The sequence below is a fragment of the Carassius gibelio genome, chromosome A23 (assembly GCF_023724105.1).
Source record: "Carassius gibelio isolate Cgi1373 ecotype wild population from Czech Republic chromosome A23, carGib1.2-hapl.c, whole genome shotgun sequence".
In the NCBI taxonomy this organism is placed as follows: domain Eukaryota; kingdom Metazoa; phylum Chordata; class Actinopteri; order Cypriniformes; family Cyprinidae; genus Carassius; species Carassius gibelio.
In genome coordinates this window covers 1773391-1800121 of record NC_068393.1, presented here as the reverse complement: position 1 = coordinate 1800121, position 26731 = coordinate 1773391, and the positions used below count along the sequence as shown (strand labels likewise).

General features: G+C 41.9%; 2 protein-coding genes, 3 non-coding genes and 3 pseudogenes across 23 annotated transcripts in view; all 8 read right to left on the bottom strand.

Annotated features, from left to right (window-relative positions):
* The window catches only part of LOC127944814 (uncharacterized), an 81770-nt gene extending 67197 nt beyond the window's left edge, over nt 1–14573 (bottom strand). For 13 of the 19 annotated variants that reach the window (XM_052541117.1, XM_052541116.1, XM_052541110.1 and 10 more), the window contains exons 1-2: nt 14412–14573; nt 12714–12845 (exon numbers count right to left, since the gene is read on the bottom strand). In XM_052541117.1, coding sequence (XP_052397077.1) covers nt 12714–12835 — 122 coding nt within the window. In that variant the 5' untranslated portion in view covers nt 12836–12845; nt 14412–14573. Of the gene's footprint in view, nt 1–9475; nt 10545–12713; nt 12846–14411 lie in introns of those variants that run through there. The other 6 variants (XM_052541112.1, XM_052541113.1, XM_052541114.1 and 3 more) reach the window with 3 other exon arrangements.
* LOC127945331 (U1 spliceosomal RNA) lies at nt 921–1084 on the bottom strand. The gene has a single exon (XR_008150668.1). It is a non-coding gene; the product is annotated as a U1 spliceosomal RNA (small nuclear RNA).
* Nucleotides 1459–1633, bottom strand: LOC127945565 (uncharacterized; annotated as a pseudogene).
* A 1896-nt stretch (nt 14574–16469) lies between the features above and the next one.
* Nucleotides 16470–16633, bottom strand: LOC127945330 (U1 spliceosomal RNA). Its single transcript, XR_008150667.1, has one exon. It is a non-coding gene; the product is annotated as a U1 spliceosomal RNA (small nuclear RNA).
* Nucleotides 16634–17007: 374 nt separating this feature from the next.
* LOC127945571 (uncharacterized) lies at nt 17008–17186 on the bottom strand (annotated as a pseudogene).
* Nucleotides 17187–19375: 2189 nt separating this feature from the next.
* LOC127944815 (zinc finger CCHC domain-containing protein 3-like) lies at nt 19376–22501 on the bottom strand. The gene is made up of 2 exons (XM_052541120.1): nt 21373–22501; nt 19376–20298 (listed from the first exon to the last, which is right to left on the bottom strand). Exons 1-2 carry the CDS (start codon nt 22402–22404, stop codon nt 20293–20295), a joined length of 1038 nt encoding a protein of 345 aa, XP_052397080.1. The 5' UTR covers nt 22405–22501; the 3' UTR covers nt 19376–20292.
* Nucleotides 22502–24612: 2111 nt separating this feature from the next.
* LOC127945329 (U1 spliceosomal RNA) lies at nt 24613–24776 on the bottom strand. Its single transcript, XR_008150666.1, has one exon. It is a non-coding gene; the product is annotated as a U1 spliceosomal RNA (small nuclear RNA).
* A 374-nt stretch (nt 24777–25150) lies between these two features.
* Nucleotides 25151–25327, bottom strand: LOC127945567 (uncharacterized; annotated as a pseudogene).
* Nucleotides 25328–26731: the final 1404 nt, after the last annotated feature.

Below are 26731 nucleotides of genomic sequence, written 5' to 3'. Positions count from 1 at the left end.
TCCGAGGCCAGGTGAAAAGGGACGCGGCGACAGGCCACTAGGTGGCGCCGTAAGCTGAAAAATAGGGAAAATGTAATGTAAATGGACAATCAAACAAAGATGAAAACACCTGCAACACTGCGGGATGGTAGTACCCTCCCCTGTCTGCAACGTCACCGGGCCTTGTCCCAATCGGCCTGACGGTGGAACTGCAGCGACGGAAAGTACGGCATCGCTCGTAACTCCCAAACGGTTGGTCGCAGAGCCACGTGCCTTATGTCACCGGAATCCTTGGCTCGAGCCGAACGAGACGCAGGTCTCAGATTGGCCCGTCGCTCTGACGGAATTTTCGGGTATTTTGGATTTTGTCGAAAACCTTCTTTTGCAACCTGGCGCCAGGTATTTGGCCCAGTCCCACCCAAATCAGCACAGAAAGCTTCTCTGGAGTCTGACTGTCAATAATCATCCAAAAAAACAGGAAATTTCCATTGACCTTGGCGAGGGGACCTCAAAGCGTGCTAAGGTGGCGTGTCCGAGGTGGCTCGAATGGCTATAACTCCAGGAAGGAGTGAGATCCCTTCACCCAAATCGGCACACCTGTGCAGGGGCTCAGTCCGAGGCCAGGTGAAAAAGGGCGCGGCGACAGGCCACTAGGTGTCGCTGTAAGTGACAACAAAATTAATACGAATCGAAAAAAAGGACAACCAAACAACATGGAGACAGTTACAGCTAGGCTGCAGTCAGTCCAATCTACTTTCAAAGTAAGGTCTGCGCTATGTTCGAACTAAACTACCCACCAGGGTCCGATTTTTCAAGAGCGCAAGTGACTTTGTTTCACAGGCGCACAACACATATCTCGCATGTGACAGAACTCCCCATTCTGAAAGGAAAATAAATAAAAAACTGTAAAAACCTCTTCTGCTTTGTTTCACCAACAATTTCAGGGGAGAGCGCGAACGCAGTCCCCCACTACCATAAATTATGCAGTCGAGATTCCCGCATTTGGGGAATTCGCAGGGGTCAGCATGGCCGGAGTGCAATGGACAAGCCTCGCCCTGGGTGAACCGCCTTCTTGATCATGGTGTCTCCCCTGCCAGGTAAGTATGAAGGCCCAGGCGGTCAGCCAGAGGTCTGATTTGCATCTCTACCATCCTCACCAACGGTTAGCCCTCCGCCCCCCCTCCAGGAAAGGAAGGACGGGTGCCTTCCGTTACTGGCCTGGAAACTGCCAAGCTCATGGGCCGGTGCTTCCCAACGCCAGTTTTAGATGACTCTCTTTAAACAAACACACCTGATTCGATGCGTCACCTCGTCTGTGAAAGACTTCAAGACCTCAGGTGGGTGCATCGTTAGTGGAAGAGTCCAAGACCCCAGGTGGACACATCAGGAAAAAAGTTTGCAATAAACCACAGCATCTGCAATGGCAGCTCTCATTCCTTGTTCTGCTATTCGACACAATAAATGGCAATCCAAAAAAAGGGAAAGCACACCGTTCCTGGAGACACTGCAATACCAGGCCGATGCATGGAGCGGACGGAGCAAGCCCCGGCTCCAGCTCCGTGATCTAAAAATCCATTTAATATGTAGTCCCCGGATGGGGGACGTATCAGATATTAAACTGATAAGAACAGATTTTTTTTTTCGAAAAAGTTTTATTGTCACCATTTACATTTTTTCCATTTGCATTTTTTCTTTTTCACACAACATTTTCTTTTTAATCACACATTAAAACAAGCAATATAATATATAATAAATACACATGGTAAAATGAAATAAACAATCATTTTTAAAAAGCATTTGATTAAAACCACAGTGTTTTGCTTGTTTTTAAAAGTCCATTATTGAGGTGTGTTTAAAAGGTGCGGTCAGTTCCAAAGTAAAACACAAATTTTAAAAAAAGCAAACAAGCCTCGTATATATGTTAATAAAACCTCTTTCATAATAAAACAATAAAAAACACCAATTAAAAATCATCTGTTGTGCAAGACCGGGGGTGAGTCCTTATCAAGTGGGTCATCACCCCACTCTCCAGAACAGGGACATGAAATGCTACTGTAGGGGAATTTACAGTTAAAACCCAAGGACCAGATATGTCGCAATGAAGACCAGGACTCAGAGATGAGTTCAATTAATAATAATAATTTTACTTGAAGAAAATAGTTTGCAATTTCATCAGCAGAAGTCAGCTTCAACACTCTCGAAGGAGTTCGCAGGCCGCCCCCCGTACAATACAAAATCAACCACAGTTATACCCTGACAGAGGATACTAATTGCGTCAATACATGAGTCAACAAAATTCTGATTGGTTCCAAAACCTAGATAAAACTCTCCAAAGACGTATATCTGATACGCTGGACACTGGCAGTTGATCGTTTGTCCTGGGACTGTCTGAGCTTCTCCCTGTACAGACAGATACTAACACACGTACACAGAGAACTTATCTAAAATTCAAGGCTTTCTAGCACTGGCGAGTGTCTTATCATTACGGTTGGATACACACACATAATATGTGGACATTAATCTTGAGGAAAAGAAATACAGCACACATAAGGTTACACATTTCACTCTTGCTATAACTTGATTAATAGTCAAACAAGAAATCATGTAATAAAATAATTAATATCAGTATGAAGGATATGGCAAATCGGCATCCACTCCTTCAGTCCCCCGTTTTAGATCAATGTGGGGTCTAATACCCCACATCTGGTCTAATAAATGAGGTCAGGTGTAGTTGTGATGCATGCTAAGAATGCAGGCTGTTGGTCAACTTAAGCAGGTGCATACTTAAAATCTCTGGTACTGGCTGACATTTCTAGTAATAAACACATTATTTTGTACAAAATACTTCCCATAATCATTCTTCTACTTACTTAATCCCACAATATCGCCACTTGCACTAGTCTTTCTTCACATAATGTCTATTCCAGTGAATTATTCTGTGTGTCCCTCTACCTGGAAAAGTGTCCTCCATCCATATATACTTTCATCAACATCTCTTTGTAAATACCTCTCTTCCTACTACAGCTACTTCACACTTACCCTCTAAAACAAAACATTTATCTAACAGCCTTAAGACTAAATTTGCATATTCATTAACCAGATTTAACAAATCATTAAAGAAAACCGCATACACTATAACCAATTCATTTTTTTTTTTAAACCCTTAAGAAGGATATTTGCCTTATTTGTTTTCTTTTAGCATGTTTTATACAACTATGATGAATTTTAGTTAATTTGGTCATATCTTAAAATAAACTCATTACAATAAACGTATATATATTATTCTCTGGAAGCTGGGCTAAATTAATAACCACTGTTATTGCATTCCTGACATATGTCAGACCCTCAGTCACCTCACAGATACCAAATACAGACATTACTTATAACCTAAATCCCAGTAAAGATACCCTTATTTCATGAAAATCTATAATTTTCCCCATCAATGGTACAATTATAGAGATTGATTATCTATTTTACCCTTTCATTCCAAACTTGGTGTTAAAAACACAAAATTAAACAAACCAAAAATAAGTAAGATCAATATTGAGCCATCTTAAAAAAAAATAAAAATAATCATAATCATAATTTCCTCGAAAACCTAGAGCAGTTCCTAGTTTATTACTTAATAGCCCTTTTATTAAGTTTTAGTTTCACCACGAATCCATTTGCAGTCATCATAGTTCACATGCTGTTTAAACATACATGAACCATTAACCTTGTCATTGTTAACACATTTGGTTAAAATTACATTTTTAAGTGTCTAACTTTTAAAATACAACTAACCTATCCACTTATTGTCATGCATGTATTTATTTTATACTATGACATTACTGTTAACCATACTCATTGCCTTATTATTACCTTTTTTTTAAAATGCAAATCTTGTCAATTTTCATACCATATTACTGTACTCAGACTATATTAATGACACATTCAAAAGCAAATCCTCAATATTAATACCTCGTATTAAGTCAATTTAGTTCTCACTGTTTTGTCAGTGATAAATGCTTACAGGTCAGCTACGTGATCAATGTCTTTAAAACCCTTGTTCATGTTTGTCATTTGGCAGTGATATTTATTTACTCAAAATTATTATAAACTGAAAAAGAGCACACAGATTTCCCAATACTATTACTAAATGAACAATACTATTACTTAGTTCTAAACAGCCAAATATTTATTAAAGAGACATCCTCAGTTTCTGTAAATCTGTATTGAAACAGTATCCATTATCAAAAAGCCCTGTCAGTGTTCACAATATTAATTTGATTTGACCTGACAGGTGTTCATAAGCAGCTCCATAGAGCCTATTACAATTGTTTTGTTCAAACAAAATTTATTATTATTATTATTATTATTTTTTTTGCTGTGCTATTTCAATTAATTCAAACCTCTTGTTATGGATTTGCTCCATTAAGGGGCTATCCACACGTTTTTGTTCAACTTATCTCTGTTCTACATAAACCACTACATAAAGCTTTTGCACTATATTACACAAGCAGGATTCACTCCTTTGTTTTCCCACCAGGCTTCTTCATGTGAGGGTGCTCTCTGGATAATTTGGTTAGTGACGTAGCCAATCTGTCACTGTTTTTCTGCCATCTAAAATATTTACCTTTACCATTCAAACAACAAAGTGTTAACTTGTTAAAATTTAGACCCTCATTTAAATTTAGGCATGGATTTTAAACCCATTTTGGACGGCAAACTTAAATTTCACAAATCCAATCATATAAACACTCTTTAACATATTAATCCAGAGAGTGATTTAAATCAGCATTATAAAAGACAAAACAAGTCATTATTACCAGTAGCAGACAGAGCTGGATAACCAATCCACTTAAAGCTCGTCCCATGTTCGGCATTGTCTTTTCATTAGTTTCACTCAGAATTACCGACTTCTGTAAAGTAATTTCACTCAACACATCTGTAATGAAAAAAACACTCATTCCAGAGGTTAGTAACTCAATTGAAACAAAACAGGAACAGAATTGTCCCCCAAAAATTTATAGTAGCCATCCTTGTGCATGCACATACTTAACACATTTATATTTTAACAGCTCATATTTAAGGTTTTCCTTTTGGTATTAAATCGGAAGGATTTAAACTTAAACATTGTCTGTGCATTTTACCTAGTTTGAACCTAGTCTCTTATCTAATCTCAAAGTTTGCCTGTTCTTTAATGATTTTTATTTAGAGTAAAATCAGCTTGGTTGTTTTGGTCTTCAAATCATTGCTCTGTTTTGGTTACTCTTTCTTAGCAGGCCAATGATAGAAGAAGAGCACTATCCCTGCCTCCACTCAAGCACTCTCTCTCTCTCTCTCTTACTGTGCAAAATATTATTTATTTATTTATTTTGACAATTTTTGCCAAACTTTAACTTAGACTATAATATAAAATTCATTACAACATATAACCCTAAATTATTCAAATAAGTTAAAAATGTCAAAGTTTCTAGATCTAAAATCTCAGTTTAAACTGTTTAAAATACATAATGCTAGGAACATTTCTTAGAAATTATTTTTACCTTACATGCTTAATTCCCTTAACCTTTGTTATCTAAACCATCTCTTGATTAAGCAGAAGCAGTCTTCATTTTTAGCCACCACCGTATCTTGTTATCATCTTGTGTCATGCCTAATGACCTGCATGAGTAAAGACTATGATATAGACATATTAGTTCAATATCATTTTAGCCTCATAAGAAATTTTTGTCTCAAAATAATGGCTGTCATCACATGGTCTCAGATGGTTCTTGAAAGCCCATTGCCATTAACTTTTTATAAATAAGCTCCTTGTCCTCAGGGTGTGATCCCCTGGCATAGTTGCATCAAGTTGTGGACGCTTGTCACAACAATCAGTCAAGGAATGCGGTTGCTGGTGATCAGGTCTGGAGGAGCTCACATTTTGAGGCAGATTGCTGTACTTCATACAGTTCCCCTCTTAATGATGCTCTAGGCCTATCAAGCATCCGCTCAACTCCACTACCATCTCACATATAACACCTCCCTTCAGGGCAGGTGCCCAGTGGCGGTGACCCCCTGCCTTAGGTTGTCCCCTATTGGCCAGAAGAGGATCTTACCCGTCATTGAGAAATCACCTCATGCACACTGGTAACCACTCTTTCCCGTTGCAACATCCTCGACAGTCTTCTTCCAGAATCCAGTATTTCCTGCAGCTTAGGAAAGGTGCACTCAAGAACCATGAGAGCCATTGACAGCACCTACTAGTGTTAAAACATTGAAAAAGGTTAATCAAACTAATATTTAATCGCTAAACTCAATTGGATACCTCCAAACTATCATGCTGAGATTACTCAGTGAATTTATTTTTCACACCCGTCCATTCATTGTAATTTTCTGTTGCTTCTGTAGCTGCAGCCATCAGGCCCTGTATGATGGTGGAGACTAAAAATAAGACAGATAAGTTACTGGTCATAGAACAAATAGCAATACAACTGTTTAGCTATTCAAAATTATTACATCTATAGCTCAGGGTCTGTATTATGATTTTAAAGCCCTCATGTCTCTTCAACAATTGCTCCTAAATTGTTATTCATTATTTTTATAATCTCTTATTTCTTACATGCATTGGGCAGTTGAACATTTAACTACCGATTGCCCTCTTAATGCATTAAATCTGAACTCTTTTTATCATGTCCTTTAGCATCTCAGTGCCTATGATTTGACTTAAACACTGTGCTGTACTATAAATATCTTATCACTTAAACACAGGCTCAGATAACGGCATTTTAGCTTACTTTGAATGAGAGAGAGAGAGAACTCAGAGGGATTCAGAACTCGTAACAATGCATTATCATTCATTTTTAACATAATTTCATCATACTATCATTTTACAAAACTTGTCAGAAATTATATGCATTTTAAAAATAAACATCTTTATATTTGTATTTTTACTTATTTTCGCAACTCAAATGTTTCTCAAAGTTCTTTGCAGTCATTGTCATTACTTTTACATCAACTTGTATTTATCCATTCACTTAATTATGCCCATGGCTTCTGAATTTCAACATTGGTTTTAAATCTGTCAGAGGTTATCTGACCCAGGTATATTACTTTGGGTCTTGCTAGCATGCTGTCTTCAAAGTTACTTTGAAACCCCCGTTTATGTTACTTGTTTACAACTTTATCATCTCATAAACAAAAAATAATTTTCTTTTCTCTTCTTTTTTTTTTTTTTATGATGCTGCGTGACTACAATTTTGCAATCCAACAATAAAATTACTCTTTTGGCCAAACATTAGTAAATATAGGAATTACATTTTTTTTTTTTTTTTTTTTTTTTTTTTTTTTTTTTTTTTTTACTCAGAACATGTCTCTGGTACTTTCAAAGCTTAAGCCAGAGTCATGGTGGGGGCCAGCATGAGATAAAACAACGGCTTCATTGTAGTCAAAGTAATTTTATCTTTTTTAACAAAACATAAGCTTCTAAGTTTTTCCAAAATGCCACTGCCAATTTGTGTGCCTACAGTTTTTTTTTTTTTTTTTTTTTCACTAACCCAGAATTCTGTTCAGTATTCCTTGTCAGGACTTTCAACAATTATATAGGAACTGGAACAGGTCTTATGATATCATTCTTTGTCATTTAAACCTTCTATGCACAGAGAATCAGATTAAATCATCACTCAGTTACTTCTGGGATTATTTTTAACAAATCGGCACATACATTTATAAATGTTAATTTCTCAGGTTCTTTCTAAGTTTAAAGCCAATCAAGTTTTTGTTTTAACATTACAATCAGAATTAAAGCTCAGACTGATCATTCTTTAAATGAATTCAGAGAATATATATATTTTTTTAAAGTCAGAGCTTCAGAGCCAAACTGTTTACAGCATTTGCTCTCTTCTGTTTCATTATTTCTATCAGGGCTGACCAGGTTACCTAATTTGTCAATCATATTTCTATCATAAACCAAAAACATATTGAGGCGGCGATCTTACCAACAGCACTTGACTTCTGCGTGATGAAATTGCAAAGTATATTCCAGAATTTCCATATACTGGTCCAATCCAATCAGGGTCATGAAAACTACATTTTAGCTCTTTTGGGGTTGTTCCTGAGGCATCCCAGATCAATCAATACTTTCCCTTTGCATATATCCCTATATTTTTATAGGTGCACATATGAATTATCACTATTTATTTTTAAACACTAATTTTGGATACTCTTTTCCCTAACCACTGACCTGGCCTATTTCTAAGCTCGGGGCGCCCCTGTCTGTAATGGTGGGTGATCGAGAGTTGGAAGAGCGAGATACGACTAGAACCCCCGTCTAGCGTCTTACATTCTTCTCGGGATTTCCCATACCCCTACTTTGGCTTCCCTGGCCGTAAATGCACTGCCCTTTATGGCCTCTCGTGCTTTTCGGCTTTCTGTGCTTGACCCAGCACTGCCTATTTACGGCTCTATGTGTCCCTTGTCCCTCGGTGCTTGACCCAGCACTGCCCTTTACGGGTTCACATGCCTGTTAAGAATGCGTTTTTGTCCCCCCCTGGACTGTGCACACCTAGACAATTTTTACGTCTCTCTCTAAGACCTATAGGTGTGCACCTGTTCCCTCTGTAACTGTACACATCTCTAAATATCTTATATCAAGACCTACCGATGTGTACTTGTACCCCTTATACTCACAAGGTTACTTATTTACAGGTATATTGTGACACCAATTTACCTTACTCCACCCTGGAGCTGGTGTCTACCCCCTCACGTCTGAGTGAGTCTATCGTTCCTCCTTCTCTCGACCCCCTCCACTTACAGACAGTCCCTAAACAATAATATTAAATCTAAAATCTTTCCTACCTTGGTTTGATGATTGATCAGGGATGTCAACAAAGAACTATTGCCCGCCGATCCTCCACCATTAACTGTAGGGGAATTTACAGTTAAAACCCAAGGACCAGATATGTCGCAATGAAGACCAGGACTCAGAGATGAGTTCAATTAATAATAATAATTTTACTTGAAGAAAATAGTTTGCAATTTCATCAGCAGAAGTCAGCTTCAACACTCTCGAAGGAGTTCGCAGGCCGCCCCCCGTACAATACAAAATCAACCACAGTTATACCCTGACAGAGGATACTAATTGCGTCAATACATGAGTCAACAAAATTCTGATTGGTTCCAAAACCTAGATAAAACTCTCCAAAGACGTATATCTGATACGCTGGACACTGGCAGTTGATCGTTTGTCCTGGGACTGTCTGAGCTTCTCCCTGTACAGACAGATACTAACACACGTACACAGAGAACTTATCTAAAATTCAAGGCTTTCTAGCACTGGCGAGTGTCTTATCATTACGGTTGGATACACACACATAATATGTGGACATTAATCTTGAGGAAAAGAAATACAGCACACATAAGGTTACACATTTCACTCTTGCTATAACTTGATTAATAGTCAAACAAGAAATCATGTAATAAAATAATTAATATCAGTATGAAGGATATGGCAAATCGGCATCCACTCCTTCACTACTTTATGGACTCAGCGGAGATCCCCTCTCCTCCGGCCCGCTGGCCCGCTGTTCCCGTAGCCAGAGTGGTGAGGGTGCATCTACGGGCGGCCAGGGTCGGTGCCTGCCGGGACCCTCTCCGTGCGACCCCGGCCCCCCCGTCCGAATATCGTCGTCCGGTACCCCTGCAGCATTGATGTTACCTTTAGCTCGCATGCATGGAGGGTTACCGTAACGCGCTTCCCCACCAGCAGGTTTCTGGTGGCCCAGATGGCATCCTTGATGACGTTGAGGGTGAGCCAGAGCGAGGTAAATTTCTGTGCCGTCAAGTCCTTCAAGCCCCGGCCCACCCCAAGGATGGCGAGCTGGTACCCGAACTGGGCCCCACCCGCTGGTAGGCACGGGAAATACAGGGGGCCGGTCTTGGCCCACAGGTCCCGCGCAGTGCTGCACTCCCAGAGCAGGTGGTGGACGGTCTCCGGGGAATTGCAGCCGGACCGCGGGCAGATGGGGTTTTTGGCCATGCCTCTGGAGTGCATAACCGCCCTGACCGGGAGGATCTCATGAGCCACCATCCACGATAAGTCCTTGTGCCTGTTCTGGAGAGCGGGGTGAGCCGCGTTCCGCCAAACCTGTTTGGCCTCACTTGGTGTGAGGCCCGGAACTGGACTCACCGGTTCCCGGTCCTGCACAACAGAGATGAGAGACTTGTGTTGAGTTAAAATGGTGACATCTTCACTCTCTAAAAGGTATTTCTTTAAAAACTTTTTTATAAAACTGTACTCTTTGGGCAAGTTAAAAGACACTGGGGTTTTCAAGTCCACTGGTAAAATTTTCAGTGTTCGTAGGTAAGACCCCATCCAAAATCGCGCCATTGCAGCCGTCTTGTTTTCTTTGGATGGGGTCGTGGCATAACTAATGTGCAGGGCGGTGAAGCGGCTGCCTAAAAACAGGTGGGGGTCTGGGAGGCCTTTTCCACCGTTCTCCGGCCTTTTCTTGATGGTCTCCCTCTTCAGGCGCTCCCACTTGGACCCCCACAGGAAGTAAAACACCGCCCTCTCCAGTTTCCCCAGGAACCACCGAGGGGGGCTAAAAACAGAACAGACAAGTAAAATCAGAGGTAAAATCACAGATTTAAAAATTAAAACCTTGCCTTCCATCGTCATCTGTCTTAGTCCCCAAAACCCCAGTCTTTTCCTAACTTTCCCTAACAAGTCAGTCCAGTTTTCCCGTCCACCCCCGTCTTTATCAAATTTAACGCCTAAAATCTTAAAATCGTTGTCTTTAAAAACCAAATCAAGTCCTCCTGTGTCCACGTCTCCCCACGGCCCGAAGAGCTGGGCCTCGGACTTGTTTCTATTGAGTTTGGCGCCCGAGGCCCGACCGTACCAGTCAGTCAAGTCCAGTGCTCTTCGTATTGATAAAACGTCTGTGGCTAAAAGAGTTACGTCGTCCATATATAAAACACAGGTCGCCGTCAGTCCCCCCGTCCCAGGAACGTCCAGTCCTTTGATCCATTTGTCCCTTCTCAAGATCTGTGCCAGTGGCTCGATGCAAGCCACATACAGAAGAGGAGATAAAGGACATCCCTGACGGACACCACTGTGTATGTTCACAGCTTTGGAAAGATGCCCATTTATTAGAATTTTGCTGACTATTCCCTTGTACAGCAGTCCCACCCAGGCTATAAACCTCTTTGGAAACCCCATTTTCTCCAGAACCTGGAAGAGGTACTGGTGCGAGACTCGATCAAATGCTTTTTCAAAATCTAAATTTAGGACTACTAGCCGAATATTTCTGTCTCTCGCGTAACAGATGGCGTCTCTAATCAGCACTAGGTTGTCTGTTATCTTTCTTCCGGGCACAGAACAAGCTTGATCCGGGTGAATCACGTCCTCTAAAACAGTTGACATGCGTGTTGCTAAAACTTTGCTAAAAAGTTTATAATCGAAATTTAAAAGTGTTATGGGTCTCCAGTTTTTTAAGTCAGTCCGGTCACCTTTTTTGTGAAGTAAAGAAACTATCCCTATTCTAAAACTGTCTGGAAGTCTGTCGAGGGTCTCAAACTCTTTAAAAACTGTCAAAAGCTCTTGTCCTAAAATGTCCCAAAATGTTAGATAAAACTCCAGGGGAAGTCCATCCACTCCTGGGGACTTCCCCTTTTTAAAACCTCCAAGAGCTTTTTGGGTTTCTAAAATGTTCAAATCTTGGGCTAAAATCTCATTTTGACAGTCGACCCTTTTCTCAACAAAATTTAAAACTTCTTTTACGGTGTCTGAGTGTACCTTTTTAAAACTATATAAAGCCCCATAAAATTTTTCCACATCCTCTAAAATCTCTTTTGTTGTGTTAACCTCCCTATCCCCTGTTTTAACCCTGGTTAACCCCCCACCCCTTGTTATTATTTTCTTAAAAAAATATCTGGTACACTTTTCCCCTTCTTCAATTTCTCTCTCTTTGCTTCTTAAAAGGACCCCTTTACTTTCTATATTGGCTAAAACTGACATTTCCTTTTTTACATCCTGGATTTCATTGTTAAAATCAAAACCATTATTTAAAAGATTAAAATACCTTTGTAGTCTTTTTTGCAACCCCAACATGCATTTCTTTTCCCTACTCTTCTTTTCTTTCCCTATCTTTCTAAAAAACTGTCTCGTCCGGTCCTTTACCATCTCCCACCACTGTGCACGTGTATCATAAAAGTCTTGGAGGGTCTGCCATTGGCTGAACTGTTCCCTATATTCTAAAATTACATTCTTGTCTTCCAACAGGGAACAGTTCAGCTTCCACAGCCCTCCCCCTACCGTCACACCCATGGGCAGTGAAAGGGTGCAAGACAGCATCATGTGATCAGAGAAAAAAAGGGGGGTTAATGTAGCATCGGTTGGCGGGCAGTCCCTTGTAAACACGTAGTCGATTCGAGAGGCTTTGGTACCATCACCACTGAACCAGGTGAAGCCCTCCTCTCTTTGATGCAAAATTTTAAAACAGTCGACTAAATTAAAATCTCTGACTAAACCCTGCAATAAAACCGACGTTTTGTCCACTCTAAAATCCTCCCCTACCCTTTTCCTGTCTGTTTTAGATAAAACACAATTAAAATCCCCTGCTACCATTAGGGGAGCCCTACCTAGCATGTGGGGTTGCAAGTCTTCTAAAAGCTCATATCTTTCGTTCTTTTCCGTAAAACCATATACATTAAGAACATTAAAATCCCTGTCTAAAAAGGTCAGATTTACTAAAAGTGCCCGGCCTTGCCTCACCACAGTGCTGCCCTTCACCAAGATGTTAGGATTATTAATTAAAACCGCAACTCCGTCGTTTTTGTTAAAATTTGATCCGCTCCATATGGAGGCTCCTGCGGACCATAGCTCTTCCATTTTTGTGTACCTAGTTAAAAAGGGCAGAGAACACTCTTGTAATAAAAACAAATCTGACTTAAAAGATTTTAAAAAGGACAAAATACTCTGTGCTCTAATGGTGGACCTCACACTTCTGACATTGATAGTAGAGATGGTGAGGGCCATGAGCAGTAGGGTTAAAAAGGTATGAGGCATTTAAAACATAAGACAAGAAAAAGACTACAAAAACATGATTAAAATCATGTTACATCTTGTAGCATTTGTCTTTCCTTTTCCCCAGATGAGCTGAGGTCTGGAGGGCAAATGCCTGTCGCTTCAGAGGCCACAGAGGGAACCTCTTGTGGCTCCTTTGGCGATGATGCTGTTAGCTTAATGTGCAAAAAGGAAACCTCATTTGGGGACTCTAGGGGCCACATGCGCTCCAGATCTACCGAATCGGAACTATCGAGCTTATATGCTGCCCTAGATTTTTTCTCCTCCATTACAATCAGAGGAGACCCCGCAGGTCTTTTTTGCACCTGAGCATTAGGGAGTGAACACTCTGTCTCACTCCCGGTGGATTCTTCCTCCCCATCCGAAACTGTTACCAGTGATTCTTCCTCACTTTCCTTTCCTTCCATTACCATTTCCTGTTCCGTTGCCTCCGCCCCTGTGGCCGCCCCACTTCCTCCTTCCTGCCCAATCCCTGAGGCCGGCTGGGAATTTGAAATTCCCGCCAAAACCTCAGGGACCGCCTCCTCTCTCCTTTGTTCCTTCGTTTGTTGCCCATGTGGGGCGGCCATTTTTAGCTTGTTGGCAAAACTTTTAGGGCAGTCTCTGTAGAGATGGTTTGTTTCTCCACAAAGATTGCACCGTCTGCCATTGGTACAGTCATCAAAACTGTGACCAATTTCTCTACACTTCCCACAGATTAACTCTTGGCATGCTTCAGATAAATGACCAAACCTTCCACACTTTCTGCAGAGTTTGGGCATTCCTTGATAATGTATGTAGCCTCTGTTCTCTCCGAGCACAATCATGGAAGGCAGATGCTTCAGGCCCTGGTAGCCCCCAGCGTCTTCCCATTGTTTAATGGGAATTCGCCAGGAGCATGTCCAAATGCCATCTTCATCTAACACTTTGACAGGCTGGCCTCGAACAGTGCAAAATCTACCCAACCAAACACAAATATCATCTCCAGTCACGGTTTCATTGAACATCCTGACAATCACAGTTTTAAGTGTGTTATCAGAAAGTTTCTCAACAGTGAACATGGAAAACTGGGCTTTAACTGATTCAAACCTTTGCCAAAAGTCACTAAGTAGGGAAGCGGTTTTAAAACTAACATCAAATCCTTTGTTCAAGGGCAGAGTCATCAAACAATTCAGGTCGTCACATTTAAAAGCTAAGGTCTTTTGGATCAGCTTCCTGGAAAAGTCCATACGGGACATTCCCAGGAGCTTCCCCTCACCCTGCCTGAATAAAAAACGCACGCTGTGGTGCCTCCGCACGCCGGCACGGGCAGCCGACATGATAGAGGCACCAACAGCCTAAAAACTTAAAACAACAATAAATACAACAATAAATAACAAAATAAATAATTAAAAGACCTTACCTTAAAACTTGTTGGAGCCCGAAGCAGCAGAGTTCAATATACCTCCCGAAGTTGTGTGACTCAAGATATGAAGGGATCTCGAGTCAGGAAACCTCCAAGAGGCGATCGCAGTCTCAACCGTCCGACAAGATACTTGATCTTAGCCAAAAGGCCGAGAAGCGATGCCGCTAAGACGCAGCAGGGAGGAAGCCGGACACGGCGATGCCCATCTCGGCTTTGGTAAGTTTTGGGAGACCTAAAAACGCTGGGGGATGGTACCCTGATAGCACACATACATCTAGGAGACGTCTATTTGACATATGAATTTACATCTGCAAGATGTAGTTTTAAGGCTGTTTGCTCATCTGCAATACGTCTATTGGACGTCTCCTTTTAGCAGTGTTTGGAAGGTTACTTTGGAAATGTAATAGGTTACAGATTACAAGTTACCCTGTTTAAAATGTTATAGTAGTATAACTTTTTCAATTACTTTATTAAAGTAATGTAACTAATTACTTTTGAGTACTTTTAGATTACTTTTCTAAATTTGTGAAAATTAAATAATAATAAATAAAAACATATACATCAACTCAAATACAGTTATCTAATAAGCATGTGTCATTCCTGTATAATAAACTCCTGAAACATTGGTGTTTTTTTAAACTGCTGTCTCTTTGTATATGATATGATAGGTAAAATGCATGACGTGACACAGAGCAGTTCTAGAAATGATGTTTATGTGCTCATGTACTCCTATATTGAGGCGGCAGAGGCTGACAACACTGCAAGCTTCAGTAGGCCTATTTGTATTAAATGAAACTGCATGTTTTTGCCATTAATTTACAGGAAGGGCGGACTGGGAAAAACAAAAAATTCTGTTAAAATTCTGGAAATTATTAGGGCGTATGTCTCAGAACAGTCAGTGCAATTTGGGAAAGAAATCAGTGAAATCTGTATGTGGATGTGTGTAAATATTCAAATGTAATTGCCTTTGTAATCGTTAAAAATTTCATAAGTAACTTTAATTTAATTACTAATTTTTTCTTCGTAACTGTAACTAATTACAGTTACATTCATTTTGTAATTAAATTACGTAATGCTGTTACATGTAACTAGTTACTCCCCAACACTGCCTTTTAGATGTCAGATAGATGTCAATTAGATGTCTTTTAGATGTTTATGATTTAGAAGGTATATAAAACTGACATCTGAAAGGCGTATGTCAGACGTTTGTAGATGGCAGATGCTTTCCAGATCAACAGTTCTTTAACAGACATCTTGCAGACGTAAGTGTGCTATCTGGGTAGTACCCTCCCCTGTCTACAACGTCACCGGGCCTCGTGCCGATCGGCCTGACGGAAAGTACGGCATGGCTCGTAACTCCCAAACGGTTGGTCGCAGAGCCACGTGCCTTATGTCACCGGAATCCTTGGCTCGAGCCGAACGAGACGCAGGTCTCAGATTGGCCCGTCGCTCTGACGAAATTTTCGGGTATTTTGGATTTTGTCGAAAACCTTCTTTTGCAACCTGGCGCCAGGTATTTGGCCCAGTCCCACCCAAATCAGCACAGAAAGCTTCTCTGGAGTCTGACTGTCAATAATCATCCAAAAAAACAGGAAATTTCCATTGACCTTGGCGAGGGGACCTCAAAGCGTGCTAAGGTGGCGTGTCCGAGGTGGCTCGAATGGCTATAACTCCAGGAAGGAGTGAGATCCCTTCACCCAAATCGGCACACCTGTGCAGGGGCTCAGTCCGAGGCCAGGTGAAAAAGGGCGCGGCGACAGGCCACTAGGTGTCGCTGTAAGCGACAACAAAATTAATACGAATCGAAAAAAAGGACAACCAAACAACATGGAGACAGTTACAGCTAGGCTGCAGTCAGTCCAATCTACTTTCAAAGTAAGGTCTGCGCTATGTTCGAACTAAACTACCCACCAGGGTCCGATTTTTCAAGAGCGCAAGTGACTTTGTTTCACAGGCGCACAACACATATCTCGCATGTGACAGAACTCCCCATTCTGAAAGGAAAATAAATAAAAAACTGTAAAAACCTCTTCTGCTTTGTTTCACCAACAATTTCAGGGGAGAGCGCGAACGCAGTCCCCCACTACCATAAATTATGCAGTCGAGATTCCCGCATTTGGGGAATTCGCAGGGGTCAGCATGGCCGGAGTGCAATGGACAAGCCTCGCCCTGGGTGAACCGCCTTCTTGATCATGGTGTCTCCCCTGCCAGGTAAGTATGAAGGCCCAGGCGGTCAGCCAGAGGTCTGATTTGCATCTCTACCATCCTCACCAACGGTTAGCCCTCCGCCCCCCCTCCAGGAAAGGAAGGACGGGTGCCTTCCGTTACTGGCCTGGAAACTGCCAAGCTCATGGGCCGGTGCTTCCCAACGCCAGTTTTAGATGACTCTCTTTAAACAAACACACCTGATTCGATGCGTCACCTCGTCTGTGAAAGACTTCAAGACCTCAGGTGGGTGCATCGTTAGTGGAAGAGTCCAAGACCCCAGGTGGACACATCAGGAAAAAAGTTTGCAATAAACCACAGCATCTGCAATGGCAGCTCTCATTCCTTGTTCTGCTATTCGACACAATAAATGGCAATCCAAAAAAAGGGAAAGCACACCGTTCCTGGAGACACTGCAATACCAGGCCGATGCATGGAGCGGACGGAGCAAGCCCCGGCTCCAGCTCCGTGATCTAAAAATCCATTTAATATGTAGTCCCCGGATGGGGGACGTATCAGATATTAAACTGATAAGAACAGATTTTTTTTTTTCTTTTGAAAAATTTTATTGTCACAATACATTTTGGTTACATGCACACATTTGTTTTGTTAAAACACATTATACAATGGTTGTTGTTGTTGTTTTTGTTGTTGTTTTTTAAAGCACAGGATAATTTTTAAATTAATTAATACACAAATAAAAACATTTTGTATTGAGTGTGTTTTTTTTTTGTTGTTGTGTGTCTGTAGTGCTAGAGAAAATAAAAAATAAAAAACAGTGTTATTAAAATCAAAAGACAGGTTTAAAAACGTTCTCTTCTGTTGTGCAAAAACGGGTATGTCCTTTAAAGAAAAAAGATTAAACCATCAGCTCAGTTCCTCAAAACCAGTCCCAGAGGCCTGACCCTTCTGGGCCCAGAGGAGATCCTCTTAAACCGAGGCACCGCTGTCCCACTTCAGGTGTTTGGGGGCATCTACGGGCAGTCAGGGCTCGTGGCTATGGGGACCTTTCCCGTGTAGCTCTGACCCTCCACATCCGAATGGCGACATGCGGTGTACTCCTGCAGCCTTGATTTGGCTAGCTGGATGGTGGCGTGCAGGGACCCCTGCATGCGCTTCCCTACCAGTAGGTTTCTGGAGGTCCATATGGCGTCTTGGATGCAGAGGATGGTAAGCCATAGCTTAGGGGGTGTTTTTGCTGGCATTTGTTTTTGGCTCACCCCTCCTCTCCCCATTGGGTAGTCTGGGACCCCCCCTACTGGTAGGTACGGGAATTGCTGGGGGCCAGCTGTCGCCCACAGGTCCCTCACAGCGCTGCACTCCCATAAGGCGTGCCTCACGGTCTCGGGGGCGCCACATCCGGACCGCGGGCAGATGGGGTTCTTTGACATGCCTCGGGAGTGCATCACGGCCCTGACCGGGAGGATCTCATGGGCAACCATCCAAGCCAGGTCTCGGTGTCGGTTGTGAAGAGCTGAGTGGGACACATTCCGCCAAACGTTTTGGGCTTCACCTAGAGTGAGCCCGCGTACTGGACACACTTGTTCCCGTTCCTGCACAAGAGAGAGTATAGAGCGATGATTGGTTAAAACAGTCACACTTTCTTTTTCCAAATTAAATTTCTTTAAAAAGTTCTTTATGTGTGTGTATGCTGGGGGTTGGTCAAAGGCAACTGGCATTGTCAAGTCTGTCTGTACAATATTTTGGGTTCTTAAGTAGGACCCCATCCAAAACCGGGTCATGGCTCCTGTTTTGTCTTGTTTGGATGGGGTTCGGGCATATTTTATATGTAGTGCAGTATAAAAAGCTCCTAAAAACAAGTAGGGGTCTGGCACTCCTTTTCCTCCATTTTGGGGTGCTTTCTTCATGGTTGCTCTTTTGAGTCGCTCCCACTTAGACCCCCATAAAAAATAAAACATTGCACGTTCCAGAGATACAAGAAAGAGTCTGGGGGGAAAGAAAACAGAACACAGCAATAAAAACAGGGGTAAAATCACAGCTTTTATGATTAAAACCTTTCCTTCAAATGTCAAACGTCTCAGTCCCCAGAAACCTAGTTTTTTCCGCACTTTAACCATCACGTCATGCCAATTTCCACTCCCTCCCCCGTCTCTGTCAAACTTAATACCCAGTATTTTTAACTCTGTCCTTTTAAAAGTAGTGTCCAGTCCAGCGAGCTCACTAGGTTTCCAGGGACCGTAAAACTGTGCTTGTGTTTTATCTCGGTTCAGTCTGGCTCCCGATGCTTTCCCAAACCAGTCTGTCAGGTCCATAGTCCTCTGTGTTGATAAAACGTCAGTACATAAAAGGTTGACATCATCCATATATAAAACAGTCTTTGCAGTCAGTCCTCCAGTCCCGGGTATAGTCAGTCCACTGATCCATGTATCCCTTCTCAATACCTGCGCTAGGGGTTCGATGCAAGCCACATACAGGAGAGGAGATAACGGACAGCCCTGACGGACGCCGCTGCATATATTTATCGCTTTTGAGAGATTCCCGTTAACTAGGATTTTGCTGGTTATGTCTTTATACAGCAATCCCACCCAAGCTAAGAACCTCCTGGGAAACCCCATTTTTTCCAAAACTTGAAACAAGTAGTGGTGCGAGACTCGGTCGAATGCTTTTTCAAAGTCTAAATTTAAAACTATCAGCCGAATATTTCTGTCTCTCGCATAACAGATGGCGTCTCTTATCAGTACGAGGCTGTCTGTGATCTTTCTCCCAGGGATGGCGCAGGCTTGATCCGGGTGGATCAGATCTGCTAAAACTGTTGACATTCGTGTTGTTAAAAGTTTACTAAAAAGTTTACAATCAAAGTTTAAAAGGGTTATAGGACGCCAGTTTTTTAAATCTGTCTTGTCATCTTTTTTGTGTAGTAGGGTCATTATTCCTATCCTAAAACTGTCAGGGAGCTGGTCGATCTTGTCAAAGTCATTAAAAACAGCCAGTAAGTCTTGTCTTAAAATGTCCCAAAAGGTCAAATAAAATTCAAGAGGGAGTCCATCAACTCCAGGAGTTTTCCCTTTTTTGAATTTTTGAATACTTTTGTCTATCTCAGAAATGTTAAAATCCTTTGTCAGACTGGTATTTCCATTTATTGTTTTCTCTATGCTTGTTAAAATTTCGCTCAAAATGCTGTTGTCACTTGCCTTTTCTTCATAGAGTTCTTCATAAAAGCTTTCTATTACTGATAAAATATCCTTTGTGTCTGTCATTGTTTCTCCTTCTTTATTTCTTAATTTAAATATTGCTCTACCTCCATCAATAACTTTCTTAAAAAAGTATCTGCTGCATTTCTCGCCTTCCTCTATTTCCCTTTCTTTACTCCTGAAGAGAACACCTCTACTTTTAACCTCCGCTAATTCTGACATGTCTTTCTTAACTTCCTTAATTTCTTCGTTAAAATCAAAACCCTGGCTAAGAAGATAAAAGTAACGTTGTAGCCTCTTTTGCAGTCCCACCATTCGTCTTTTTTCTTTTAATTTTTTCTTTTTCCCTGCCCATCTAAAAAAAGTCTTGGTCTTTGCCTTTACCATCTCCCACCACTGTGCTCGTGAATCATAAAAGTCTAGTAAAGTCTGCCATTGGCTGTACTGCTCCCTGTAGTATGTTGTGATCTCTGGGTCTTCCAGCAGGGAGCAGTTCAGTTTCCATATCCCTCCACCTGTCGTCACACCTGTGGGAAAAGAAAGGGTGCAAGAAAGCATAGCGTGGTCTGAAAAGAAAACGGGCATTAGTTTAGCATCCACTGGTGTAAGGTCTCGCGTAAGGATATAGTCTATACGGGAGGCTTTAGTGCCATCACCACTAAACCAGGTGAATCCTTTTTCCCCAGGATGCATGGTTCTAAAACAGTCAGTCAATTTAAAATCCTTTATAATGTTCTGTAGTAAAATTGACGTTTTATCCATTTTAAAATCCTCTCTCTCCCCTTTTCTATCATTTTTACTTAAAATGCAATTAAAATCCCCTGCTAAAATAAATGGGGTCTTTCCTAAAAGGTGGGACTGCACGTCTTCTAAAAGGTCGTTCCTTTCATTTTTATCTGTAAAAGCATACATATTTAAAATATTAAAATCATGTCCTAAGAAGGACAGATTTATTAAAAGAGCTCTCCCATCTCTCACCACTGTGCTACCCTTCACCAAGAGCTGAGGATTTTTTATTAAAATGGCTACTCCATCGGCTCTGTTAAAATTTGATCCACTCCACACAGATACATGGGGCCATTGTTCTTCCCATCTCCTATAATTGGACATAAAAGGTAAAGCACATTCTTGTAAAAGCAGGATATCGCTATTTTGGGTTTGTAAAAAGGATAAAACCATTTGAGCTCTCAACTGTGACCTCACACTTCTTACATTTAAGGTGGAGAGTGTGAGTGTCATGATAAAAACAGTTAAAAATGATAAATACAACATTTTAGAAGACATAAATAACTAAAATTTCAATTAAAAAGGATATCTGTATCTTGTGAAACCAGCTCTTCTTCTTTTCCCCTATTTGGGGAATCCGGAGATTGAAGCTGTTTCCCCCTTGAGCTAGCCCTAGGGGTTGATGTTTGGAGTTCTATTGACAAGAAAGATATTTCGTTTGGGGAACCGAGTGGGAAAAGCCGGTTCAGATCCCCTGATGAGAAGGAATCTGATCGCAATCCCACTCTATCTCTTTTCTCATTCTTCTCCTCAATGGGAGATCGGGCAATCCTTTTTTTCCCTCTCAATATAACTCCTGGAAGATCATTACTTACCTCTATCTCTTGTTTCTCCTCCACTACCTTTTCCTGTTCTTGTTCACTATCCTCCTCCTTGCTCTGTTCATTTGACTCCTTTTCTTTCTCTATTAGGGATTGGTGGAGTTCCATCTCCTCATTTCCGTCTGCTCCAATAGTGTGGTTTGGCGGGAAATTTGAAGTTTGCTCCGCCCCCCCTCTCTCCTTACCTCTGTTATCAATTTTCTCTCCACCAACCCCAGGGTTTGGCGGGAGATTTGAATTTAGCTCCACCTCCTCATTGGCCTGTTGTACTCGCTCCTCAACCGCCATTTTGTCTGATTTTACTTTGTTGGCAAACGATTTGGGGCAATCTCTGTAGAGATGAGACAAGTCTCCACAAAGATTACACTTTCTGCCATTTGGACATTCTTCAAAGGAATGTCCAATTTCTCTACACTTGTTACAAAAGAGTTTCTGGCATGCTTCAACAAGATGCCCAAACTCCCCACATCGCCGGCAGAGTTTGGGCATTCCCTGGTAGTGGATGTAGCCCCTGTTTTCTCCCAGAACTATCATTTGTGGTAAATGCCTCAGACCTTGGAAGCCCTGTGGGTCTTCCCATTGCTTAATGGGGACCCTCCAGGAACAATTCCAAATACCGTCTTCATCATAAACCTTCATAGCCTGGCCCCTTACAGTGCAAAATCTACCCAGCCATGTGCAAATGTCTTCTCCATTCACAGTCTCATTGAACATTCTAACGATAACCATTTTTTGTGTGTTATCAGTTAGTTTCTCAACTTTAAACATGGAAAACTGGGTCTTGTGTGTGTCAAAGCGCTGCCAGAACTCATTTAACAGTGCTGCATTTTTAAAACTCACATCGAAGCCTTTGTTAAAAGGCAGGGTTAGAATGCAATTTAAATCAGCAGGATTAAAACCTAGAAGTTTTTGCATAAGTTTCCTCGAAAAATCCAACCTTGACATTTCCATTAACTTTCCATCTTTTTCTAAAAAAAGGAACCTAGTGCTGTGGTGCCTCCGCATGCCGGCACGAGCAGCCGACATGTTGGAGGCACCGACAGCTAAAAGGGATCAAACAAACTAAAAAATTACCACAGCAATAAAAACAACGTAAAACAGGAAATAACTTACCTTAAGACCAGTTTCTCAATAAAAAAAACTCCTCCTAAAAAACAAGCACAACACAATATGAAAGACAATAAATAGTAAAAAAAGTATGCCAGATGCAATACAATATACCTCTCGGAAGGTGTAGGACGTGCTATGGTAGAGCACAACCTAAAAACCTCCAAGAGGCGATCGCAGTCTCTTCCTTTAAGCCAGACACTTGATCTTAGCCAAAAGGCCGAGAAGCGATGCCGCTAAGACGCAGCAGGGAGGAAGCCGGACACGGCGATGCCCATCTCGGCTTTGGTAAGTTTTGGGAGACCTAAAAACGCTGGGGGATGGTACCCTGATAGCACACATACATCTAGGAGACGTCTATTTGACATATGAATTTACATCTGCAAGATGTAGTTTTAAGGCTGTTTGCTCATCTGCAATACGTCTATTGGACGTCTCCTTTTAGCAGTGTTTGGAAGGTTACTTTGGAAATGTAATAGGTTACAGATTACAAGTTACCCTGTTTAAAATGTTATAGTAGTATAACTTTTTCAATTACTTTATTAAAGTAATGTAACTAATTACTTTTGAGTACTTTTAGATTACTTTTCTAAATTTGTGAAAATTAAATAATAATAAATAAAAACATATACATCAACTCAAATACAGTTATCTAATAAGCATGTGTCATTCCTGTATAATAAACTCCTGAAACATTGGTGTTTTTTTAAACTGCTGTCTCTTTGTATATGATATGATAGGTAAAATGCATGACGTGACACAGAGCAGTTCTAGAAATGATGTTTATGTGCTCATGTACTCCTATATTGAGGCGGCAGAGGCTGACAACACTGCAAGCTTCAGTAGGCCTATTTGTATTAAATGAAACTGCATGTTTTTGCCATTAATTTACAGGAAGGGCGGACTGGGAAAAACAAAAAATTCTGTTAAAATTCTGGAAATTATTAGGGCGTATGTCTCAGAACAGTCAGTGCAATTTGGGAAAGAAATCAGTGAAATCTGTATGTGGATGTGTGTAAATATTCAAATGTAATTGCCTTTGTAATCGTTAAAAATTTCATAAGTAACTTTAATTTAATTACTAATTTTTTCTTCGTAACTGTAACTAATTACAGTTACATTCATTTTGTAATTAAATTACGTAATGCTGTTACATGTAACTAGTTACTCCCCAACACTGCCTTTTAGATGTCAGATAGATGTCAATTAGATGTCTTTTAGATGTTTATGATTTAGAAGGTATATAAAACTGACATCTGAAAGGCGTATGTCAGACGTTTGTAGATGGCAGATGCTTTCCAGATCAACAGTTCTTTAACAGACATCTTGCAGACGTAAGTGTGCTATCTGGGTAGTACCCTCCCCTGTCTACAACGTCACCGGGCCTCGTGCCGATCGGCCTGACGGAAACTACGGCATGGCTCGTAACTCCCAAACGGTTGGTCGCAGAGCCACGTGCCTTATGTCACCGGAATCCTTGGCTCGAGCCGAACGAGACGCAGGTCTCAGATTGGCCCGTCGCTCTGACGAAATTTTCGGGTATTTTGGATTTTGTCGAAAACCTTCTTTTGCAACCTGGCGCCAGGTATTTGGCCCAGTCCCACCCAAATCAGCACAGAAAGCTTCTCTGGAGTCTGACTGTCAATAATCATCCAAAAAAACAGGAAATTTCCATTGACCTTGGCGAGGGGACCTCAAAGCGTGCTAAGGTGGCGTGTCCGAGGTGGCTCGAATGGCTATAACTCCAGGAAGGAGTGAGATCCCTTCACCCAAATCGGCACACCTGTGCAGGGGCTCAGTCCGAGGCCAGGTGAAAAAGGGCGCGGCGACAGGCCACTAGGTGTCGCTGTAAGCGACAACAAAATTAATACGAATCGAAAAAAAGGACAACCAAACAACATGGAGACAGTTACAGCTAGGCTGCAGTCAGTCCAATCTACTTTCAAAGTAAGGTCTGCGCTATGTTCGAACTAAACTACCCACCAGGGTCCGATTTTTCAAGAGCGCAAGTGACTTTGTTTCACAGGCGCACAACACATATCTCGCATGTGACAGAACTCCCCATTCTGAAAGGAAAATAAATAAAAAACTGTAAAAACCTCTTCTGCTTTGTTTCACCAACAATTTCAGGGGAGAGCGCGAACGCAGTCCCCCACTACCATAAATTATGCAGTCGAGATTCCCGCATTTGGGGAATTCGCAGGGGTCAGCATGGCCGGAGTGCAATGGACAAGCCTCGCCCTGGGTGAACCGCCTTCTTGATCATGGTGTCTCCCCTGCCAGGTAAGTATGAAGGCCCAGGCGGTCAGCCAGAGGTCTGATTTGCATCTCTACCATCCTCACCAACGGTTAGCCCTCCGCCCCCCCTCCAGGAAAGGAAGGACGGGTGCCTTCCGTTACTGGCCTGGAAACTGCCAAGCTCATGGGCCGGTGCTTCCCAACGCCAGTTTTAGATGACTCTCTTTAAACAAACACACCTGATTCGATGCGTCACCTCGTCTGTGAAAGACTTCAAGACCTCAGGTGGGTGCATCGTTAGTGGAAGAGTCCAAGACCCCAGGTGGACACATCAGGAAAAAAGTTTGCAATAAACCACAGCATCTGCAATGGCAGCTCTCATTCCTTGTTCTGCTATTCGACACAATAAATGGCAATCCAAAAAAAGGGAAAGCACACCGTTCCTGGAGACACTGCAATACCAGGCCGATGCATGGAGCGGACGGAGCAAGCCCCGGCTCCAGCTCCGTGATCTAAAAATCCATTTAATATGTAGTCCCCGGATGGGGGACGTATCAGATATTAAACTGATAAGAACAGATTTTTTTCTTTTGAAAAATTTTATTGTCACAATACATTTTGGTTACATGCACACATTTGTTTTGTTAAAACACATTATACAATGGTTGTTGTTGTTGTTTTTGTTGTTGTTGTTTAATGCACAGGATAATTTTTAAATTAATTAATACACAAATAAAAACATTTTGTATTGAGTGTGTTTTTTTTTTGTTGTTGTGTGTCTGTAGTGCTAGAGAAAATAAAAAATAAAAAAACAGTGTTATTAAAATCAAAAGACAGGTTTAAAAACGTTCTCTTCTGTTGTGCAAAAACGGGTATGTCCTTTAAAGAAAAAAGATTAAACCATCAGCTCAGTTCCTCAAAACCAGTCCCAGAGGCCTGACCCTTCTGGGCCCAGAGGAGATCCTCTTAAACCGAGGCACCGCTGTCCCACTTCAGGTGTTTGGGGGCATCTACGGGCAGTCAGGGCTCGTGGCTATGGGGACCTTTCCCGTGTAGCTCTGACCCTCCACATCCGAATGGCGACATGCGGTGTACTCCTGCAGCCTTGATTTGGCTAGCTGGATGGTGGCGTGCAGGGACCCCTGCATGCGCTTCCCTACCAGTAGGTTTCTGGAGGTCCATATGGCGTCTTGGATGCAGAGGATGGTAAGCCATAGCTTAGGGGGTGTTTTTGCTGGCATTTGTTTTTGGCTCACCCCTCCTCTCCCCATTGGGTAGTCTGGGACCCCCCCTACTGGTAGGTACGGGAATTGCTGGGGGCCAGCTGTCGCCCACAGGTCCCTCACAGCGCTGCACTCCCATAAGGCGTGCCTCACGGTCTCGGGGGCGCCACATCCGGACCGCGGGCAGATGGGGTTCTTTGACATGCCTCGGGAGTGCATCACGGCCCTGACCGGGAGGATCTCATGGGCAACCATCCAAGCCAGGTCTCGGTGTCGGTTGTGAAGAGCTGAGTGGGACACATTCCGCCAAACGTTTTGGGCTTCACCTAGAGTGAGCCCGCGTACTGGACACACTTGTTCCCGTTCCTGCACAAGAGAGAGTATAGAGCGATGATTGGTTAAAACAGTCACACTTTCTTTTTCCAAATTAAATTTCTTTAAAAAGTTCTTTATGTGTGTGTATGCTGGGGGTTGGTCAAAGGCAACTGGCATTGTCAAGTCTGTCTGTACAATATTTTGGGTTCTTAAGTAGGACCCCATCCAAAACCGGGTCATGGCTCCTGTTTTGTCTTGTTTGGATGGGGTTCGGGCATATTTTATATGTAGTGCAGTATAAAAAGCTCCTAAAAACAAGTAGGGGTCTGGCACTCCTTTTCCTCCATTTTGGGGTGCTTTCTTCATGGTTGCTCTTTTGAGTCGCTCCCACTTAGACCCCCATAAAAAATAAAACATTGCACGTTCCAGAGATACAAGAAAGAGTCTGGGGGGAAAGAAAACAGAACACA